The sequence below is a fragment of the Mus pahari genome, chromosome 21 (assembly GCF_900095145.1).
Source record: "Mus pahari chromosome 21, PAHARI_EIJ_v1.1, whole genome shotgun sequence".
NCBI lineage: Eukaryota > Metazoa > Chordata > Mammalia > Rodentia > Muridae > Mus > Mus pahari.
Genome location: NC_034610.1, coordinates 32,184,634 through 32,193,137, shown reverse-complemented (window position 1 = coordinate 32,193,137; position 8,504 = coordinate 32,184,634). Strand labels below are relative to the sequence as shown.

Sequence of the window (8,504 nt, the reverse complement as noted above, 5' to 3'; positions counted from 1 at the left end):
ATGCAGTGATGTGAGCTTGTAATCACAGCACTAAAGAGGTGGAGACAGGTGGGTCCCTAGGACTCAGCCTACTTGGTGAGCTCACGCCAGCAAGACAAAATGCCAAAAAAAAAAAAAAAAAAAAAAAAAAAAAGAGGTAGGCACCCCTTGAGGGAGACAGCCCAGCTTGTCTTCTGGCCTCCAATCATCTGCACATGCAAAATAAAAATACAACCCACAACAACAAACCACAGTTTCTCGGCTTTGAGATATGATGATGTAAACCTGAGCTGCAATAGTGAGACCATGCTTTAAAAAAATAGTACACACAGAGAGAGAGAGAGAGAGAGAGAGAGAGCTTAACTGAGGAAGGGTTTGCCAAGTATGCAAGAAGGCCTAGGCTCAAACCAGAGTCACAGAAACTGAGTGTGGTGGTCACCTATAATCCTAGCACTCAGGAGGCGGAGGCAGAAGGATCAGAAGGTTTAAAGGCATCCTTGACTACATGATAAGTTAAAAAAAAAAATACATAAATCTGGATAATCTCATTCTGACAGACTGCTGATAGTTTTAGGAGCTGAATTAAATGAGTAAGTATTTTAAATGTTAAATAAGGTTGAGAATATTATAGAAATAGTCTTAAATGGCTCAACTCATACATTCTATTGTGAAAATTTGTGCTAGGAATTAAAGAATCACTCAAATATTAAAGTAATGTGCCTGAAAGCACACTTCTCTTTCCAACTGTTGAAACATAAAGTCGCCAGTAGGAAAGGCACCAAAGGGGGTGGGACTGTGTCTCAGAAGGAGAGAGCTTACTTAACATGCATGAATACCTAGGCTTCATCCCCAGCCCCACAAAAAAGTAAAATACAATAAAACAAAAAGTAAATTTAAAAATTCACTCAAAATTGACAAACTCACCAAAAAATGTGTAATTAAAAAAACCTCTGCTGAATGTGGTGACATGTGGCTTTAAGTCTTAACACTCAGGAAGCAGAGGAAGGCAGATCTCAAGTTCAAGCCCACTATGTGTCAAGTTGCTGGCCAGTCAAGACTACATAATAAGACCCTGTTCCAAAAAGACAAAACATAGAACTAACACCCACACCAATCAGTTAATACCTAGATATTTCCAACTTTCTCTTTTACTAATCCTGGGATTACCTTCTTATTGGCCCAAATCTTGAGAATATTATTTCCAAGTCCTCATCTGTGGTCACTGGATTCAATTTGCACACAAACAGCACATTTTCTGGAGGTTTGATATCTGCATCAGGTAAGTCTCCCACCTAATGTTACAAATAACCAAGCATACAAATCAATTCCTTTAGTTTCTATTCCAAATATTTTTGTCCAAGCCCACAATACTAATAATTCCTAAAACCATCTAAATTTACAAAATGAACTATAGGTTCAGGGTGAAAAGATAATCTAAAAGATATTCCAAGGTCTAGAAGATACCTCCTGGGGTAAAAGTGCTTGCCATCCAGCCAGTGACCTGAGTTCAACTCCTAGGGGTCACATATGTCAGGATGTGGTCCAACAACACTCATGTGAGGAGATCTGAGTGCTTGTGGGAGAACTCTAAGGAACCAAGACAAGAGTCCTGTGACCTCAGTTTCTCCCAAAGCACGAAATTGTTCTTGGATTGTGCTTCCCTGCCCCTCCCACGTGCAGCAGCAGATAAGAGTGAGTTTACTCCAGATTATGTGTTACAGCTGGCTATAGTTATCTGTTTATATGCAGGGGTATGGAAAAACAGGGGGTTTGCCTGTGCAGTTTGCCTGTCTCACATGCAACTTGCCCTCCTCTTACCCTGAGAGTATAAATTGTGCAGAGCTCTGAGCTACTATATGAGCCTTCAGTCTGCCTCACTTATCACCTCCATTCTCCCAGGCCCCACTGCCTTCAGAGAAGTAAACACACAGTGGAAGAATCAAAATAAATCCAAAATTTATTTTTCTTTTTAAATACAGAAAAGTACCTTTATAATTTTTTGCAGTTTTTTTTTAAGATTTATTTATTTTATATGAGTACACTGTCACTGTCTTCAGACACTAGAAGAGGGCATCGGATCCCACTACAGATGGTTGAGAGCCACCATGTGGTTGCTGGGAATTGAACTCAGGACCTCTGGAAGAGCAAGAAGCCAGTGCTCTTAACCACTAAGCCATCTCTCCAGCCTCTCAACTTCCAAAATTTGTCCCTCAATTTTCACATGCAAATCATAACCTGCATGTATTTATACACTTATACACAAAAAAACAAAATGTAGTAAGTTTTGCAATAAAAAAAAACAAGATACTATATCTTTCCTGGTATTAACAATATTAATAGCTATGTTTTTTTACCTAACTTGATAATTGCTGCTAGTTCTTCAAGTAATACCATAATTTCTATCCCTTTACTTATTTCTATTTCAGACAGGATCTTACCGGAGCTCTGACTAGACTCACACCTGCAGCCCTATATCCCCACCATAGCAGACACAATCTCCAATTTAAAGGCAATTACAATGAAATAAAATGTGTTATAGCTAGGACACAAATCCAGACCTATCCTGGCCTCAAAACCCAAATAACACCCATGATTTCTTTTTTTAAGTATTTGACATATTATTTGTAGAGCATAGGTTATGAAGAAGAACAATAAAAACCACTGGGGCTAGCTCAGTGGTAACAGCGTCAGCCATCAAGCCTGATGAGCTAAGTTGGACCCTCAGGGGACACAGATAACCAACTCCTGTATGTTGTCCTCTGACCTTCAAATATGCACCTAACAACCACATACAAAGTAAAATTTGTATGTTTTAAAATTAATTAAAAACTACCTTTCCTAAGAACAATTATACTCCCCTGGACCCACTGTCCTGCTTCTCTCAGACACATATCAATCAATCAATCAATCAATCAATCAATCAATATAACATGGTTTTTGTTTTCTTTTTTGGCTATTCCTATTCATTCCTCTAAGATGTTTACCCCATACATCATCAAGTAATATATTTAGTTTTGCTTGTTACTGAATTTTGAAAAATGATTATGTAGAATCTAGTCTTCAGTGATTTGTAATACCCAATTCTTTCTAGACTGCTTTTCAATATGCAACCACAATTTCTACCAAGTTTTCCCCCTTAGACTCTGAACTGTAGGTCTTTTACTTTATCCAAGCTGAAGCCAAGATCAAAGTCAGCTGCCACAGCAAACACCACACTGGGGTGTGCTGGGCATGCTTCATGCTAAGGAGACCAGAGGGCGGCAGTGAGGTAGAAGCACAATGACAAGATAGCACTTCCCACAAGGATTTGAGAGCAACAATATTTCTTTATATGTATATCTGAAAACTGAGATGATCGTGTAAAGAATTGCTGACTGAATAAACACACGAAAAAGAAAATCTTGAAATTCAAAAACATAAAAGCCATAGATGTGCTCAACATTTCTGTAGCTGGCCAATGGCAGCAGCAGCCTATCAGCTATGCCCAATAAAAAGTGTCACAGTCAGGCACGATGGCACACATCTGGCCTCTAAGAAACCTGGCAGGCTAATCAGTCTAGGAAACTGAGACTAACTTGGGCAGCACAGTAAGACCCTACTCAAAAAAATAAAATAAAAAGTATCATAACACCAAGGAGGAAAAAAAAAAACCCAAATCAATAGAAATCCATAAATAAGCCAGGCAATGGTGACGCACACCTTTAATCCCAGCACTTGGGAGGCAGAAGTAGTGGATTTCTGAGTTCAAGGCCAGCCTGGTCTACAGGGTGAGTTCCAGGACAAAAAAAAGAGGAAAAAAAATCCATAAATGAGAGAAAGGAGGACAAATAAGAAAAGTTAATGAAAAAAAAAAAATGCAGGAGACTGAAGAGATGGCTCTGTAGTTGGGAGCATGTACTTCTCTTTCAGAAGCCTAATGAACATCGGGAGGCTCACAAACCATTTGTAACTCCAGGACCTGACACATCTGGCCTCCATGGGAACCTGTGCTCACCAAATTCATACACAAACACACACATAATTAACTGGGCTGATACAGTTAGCCGAAGAAATGTGATTCAGTATAGAGAATTAAATGATTAATCAGCTCAAAATAAACTTTTCTCTACGATACATGAAAATGTAGTCTAATTAAACAACATTCAAAAATTATATGAATACTAAACTAATATTCAAGCAATAGATATAAATTAGATAAGCATCTCCTATTTGTTAAACTTCTTTTCTTCCATTTAGAGTGTGTGTGTGTGGGCGGGCATGTGCACGCCACAATGTACAAACAGAGGTCAGAGGACAGTGACCGGAGTGGGCTGCGTCCTTTCCCCATGTGCGTTCTTGTCAGCAAGTGTCTTTACTCACCTCTTCACCCCAACTCTTCTCTTTTTTAAGACAGCACTCAGGAATTCATGGAAAAACAGAATCAATCTGTTTATTTCCATATCACTGTGTCACAAAACGTACTCCAAGTTGGGCAGTGGTAGCACACACCTTTAATCCCAGCACTCAGCTCAGGGGGCAAAGGCAGGTAGAGCTCTGAGTTTGAGGCCCTCTTGGTCTATAGAGTGAGTTCCAGGACAGACAGGGCTATAAAGAGAAACCCTATATCAAACACTATCTCCCCCCCCCAAAAAAAAATTAATCCAGAAAACAAAAATCTCACTAAATTTTTACTAGTTTATTATGTACTTTATAAAAGTACATAAACTCCCCAAATTATGTTATATAAGTTATATAACAATTATCTTACCATCTCTAAGAGAATAGCTTGAGTTTTAGCCTCTTTTTCTGCCTTTATTTCTTCTACTTCTTCAGCTGATCTTCCTTTGAAGTCATCAATTTCTTCATCTGCTCCTATTCGACCACTCTGTAATATAGAAGATAGAACTCTGAGAATCATGGAAGACATCATGTTTTACTCTTAGCCTATCAAACATAACAGAATAGAAATTCATAAGCGGGGGCTGGTGAGATGGCTCAGCGGTTAAGAGCACTGACTGCTCTTCCGAAGGTCCTGAGTTCAAATCCCAGCAACCACATGGTGGCTCACAACCATCCGTAACAAGATCTAACACCCTCTTCCAGAGTGTCTGAAGACAGCTACAGTGTACTCACATATAATAAATAAATCTTTAAAAAAAAAAAAAAAAGAAATTCATAAGCACCTATGCATTCATTTAAATTAATTCTATTTGCCAGACTTGGCTTTGGAGTGATTATAAAATCAAAAGAAATATTTATATAGATACTATTATCCAACTAAGTATTCAGTAGAAAGGATATATAACTTTAGAATTAAATACCAAACTCAACCATAAGTTCAGCTTTGAGAAAGCCTACTAAATGTATACTCTAAATGCCTGACAGAATGTTCTCTGTCATCCACAGAAATGGCTAGGTCGAGCCTGGCTCTAGAACACCCACACTGAAAAAGTGTCCTACAAGACAGTCGTTCAGTTTGACCCTGAGGCTAGGCTCCTAGGATTAGGTGTTAAAAAAAACTTCCAAAGCACTGTTTATATAAAGTTTCAGAACTGAGGCTCCTGGTAGAATAGGAACTAAAGAGAGAAATTAAGGAAATAATGAGACAGCTGCAAAAATAACCATCTCTATGTGTGAGAAAGCAATTCTAAACTTGTTCTTGTGTAACAGATCAAACAAGATAAGCAATAGAAAGAAATGTCTTAATACACCTGTATAAGAGGGTGCTACTAGCTGGGGGGTGGTGAACTCCTTTAATCCTAGCATGAGACGAGGCAGGCAGATCTCTATGAATTTGAGGCCAGCCTGTCTCCACAGCAAAATTCTAAGCCAGCCAGAGCTACATAGAGTCTGTCTCAAAAGAAAGGAAACGAACAATGCCACCAAGGTGCTACTTACATCTAATTGTTCCTTTGTAGGTTCAGGTGATCGATCAGGAATTAATAAATCAGGAGGGTCATCAAATGGATCATCTAAAATCACTGTATGATTTATCCTTGCAAAACAAATCCAAGTCAAATGTTACGTTTATTTCAGAATCCCTAGTTTTTTTCATAGACTTTAGCATCTAAGTATTTCTACTGCCCAAAGCCTCCACAGGGCTTGGGAATTACTGACCTAATGTATACTTTTATAATGAGCAGCACAGGATTCTCTGACCTTGGTGCTCTGCATGACTTTATGATGTAAAGTAAGCCTGGCGTGACAGCTGGCACCTCAGCACTCAGGAGGTTGAAAGAAGAGAATCCCAAGTCTGAGGTTAGCCTGAGCTAGAGAGTGGGTTCCAGGAAAGCTGGGCTACCGAGGGAGACCCAGGCTCAAAGCACACACATGAAAAACTAGACAGAGAAAAAGTGAATGCTTAAACCTTGCTACCTGTACCCTATTTTTAAAAAAATAAACTGAAGCAAGAGTAATTCTAATCAACATAACAATTAGTACAAAAAAAAAAATATAAAAGCTCCTTTTCACAAGGATTCTAATGACCTCATATTAACTCACATTTTGAATTATTAACTAGTTGTGATGGTTAATTTCAATTGTCACTGTGGTAGGATCTGGGAACTCCTGGAAAAGGAGTCTCGATTAAAGTGGTGTGTGGAAAGCCTGTGAAGGGTCTGCTGAACAGAGCTGATGGGAAGATCCTCAACATCATGGGAAGCATCCTCTCCTGGGCTGGGCCTTGGACTGAGGAGGAGGAGGGAGCGGTGCACAAGCACTCCTCTCGTAGTGATGCGATGGAACTAGCTGTCTCAGGTGTCATCTTAACTACCCTACTGCAGCCTGGAGCTGTGAGCTGAAGTAAGCCCTTGCCTCCTCGAATTACTTATGTCAGAGTAATTCATTACAGAAAAATAAAAGAAACTGAGACATTAGTCTATGTGTAGAAATCTCACTCATGCCAGTACATGTTCAATACCAAGTGTTAAAACATTCTAGTATAGTAAGAAAGTAAAGCTAACCACACCTGATATCTTGATATGGTACAAAATCCTTGTCCACAAAGGTCTCATTGATTTTCTTAACTATGTCCATGCCTTCTGTCACTTCGCCAAACACTGTATGAACACCATCAAGGTAATCTAAATTTTCTCCTGTAGTAATAAGAAACTAGACCGAAAGGCACATAATAAATATTTGAAAACATATATAACTCTGAAATCACTTTGAACTATAAAAACCACAAAACCAAGACTCTAGATTTACTGTATCAATTCTTGTATACTTACTTTTAAAACTCAATATAAAACAGAGATTATGTTTATATCAACAGGTACAAAGATGCTCCCCTGACAGTTTAAAATACTTTAACAAGACAGGTGTGGTGCAACACCACATGTATACAGTGCCCACGGAAGCCAGAAGAGGCCATCAGGTGTCCTGGAACTGGAGTCCCAAAGCACTGTGAGCCATCATGTGGGTGCAGGGAATTAAGCTAGAAACTCTGGAAGAAGAGTTAGTGCTTTTAACCACTCACCCCAACCCCTGCACTTTTAATGTGGGAAAGAAATAATTTGACATTTCCCTTAATATATTTGACATTTGTCCTTAATATATTTTCTCATTACTGAATAGCTTGAAAAGGTAACTTCTCAGGCTCCATCCAGTCCTGCATGCCTAAGCATAGCTCATCCCATCCACGTCCTAACCTGAGATCCGTGCTGGTCACTACCATTGTTCACCATGGAAACAGTGCCTTTCTTCTTGTGCTTTATCCTTGGCACTTTTTCTGCCTCAAAAAAGCTTGCTTGATCACCATACAGTTGTCTGAAAGTATACAATAAAGTTATAAAACTTCAATACTCTCAAAATGAACCACAGCAGTACTGCAACAATGTGACTGTGTCTTTATAAATACTCCACTGATCCAAATACTCCCTTTTCCTTATAGGTATTCTGGAAACTTAGGGAAGCACTGCAGAGTTTGAGTCACATTTTAATGTGATGATTGAACCACCACGGCCCAGAAGACTGTAACAAGTTTGAAACCAGCCTGGGCAATACAGTGAGTTCCAGGACGATGGTGGTACACATCTTTATTCCCAGCACTTGGGAAGCAAAGGAAGGCAGATCTCTGAGTTCAAAACCAACCTGGTCTATAGAATGAATTCCAGGCCAGTCAGGAATAGTGACATTCTCTCTCAAAAAACAAAACAAAACAAAATAAAACAAACAAAATCTGAGTCAGGGGCAAACCTAAGCTACATGGTGAATTCCAGATCATCTGGGCTACAGAATAACACTCCATTTCAAAAGTCATCAATAAAATAGATAAAAATGAGATGGCTCAGCAGTTAAGAGCATTGAGTGTTCTTCAAGAGGGCCTGAGTTCAATTCCCAGGAACCACATGGTGACTTTAGAATCCGATGCACACTTCTAGTGTGTGTTAGAAGACAGCTGCGGGGCTGGTGAGATGGCTCAGTGGGTAAGAGCACCCGACTGCTCTTCCTAAGGTCTGGAGTTCAAATCCCAGCAACCACATGGTGGCTCATAACCATCCATAACAAGATCTGACGCCCTCTTCTGGAGTGTCTGAAGACAGCTA

At 39.4% G+C, this 8,504-nt stretch overlaps 1 protein-coding gene across 1 annotated transcript in view; it reads right to left on the bottom strand.

The window, feature by feature from the left end:
* Window positions 1–8,504, bottom strand: part of Ppil4 (peptidylprolyl isomerase like 4) — a 30,847-nt gene that overhangs the window by 18,534 nt on the left and 3,809 nt on the right. Inside the window, exons 4-8 of the mRNA XM_021221142.1 lie at window positions 7,608–7,725; window positions 6,926–7,068; window positions 5,857–5,953; window positions 4,727–4,843; window positions 1,147–1,271 (exon numbers count right to left, since the gene is read on the bottom strand). Coding sequence (XP_021076801.1) covers window positions 1,147–1,271; window positions 4,727–4,843; window positions 5,857–5,953; window positions 6,926–7,068; window positions 7,608–7,725 — 600 coding nt within the window. The remainder of the gene's footprint in view (window positions 1–1,146; window positions 1,272–4,726; window positions 4,844–5,856; window positions 5,954–6,925; window positions 7,069–7,607; window positions 7,726–8,504) is intronic.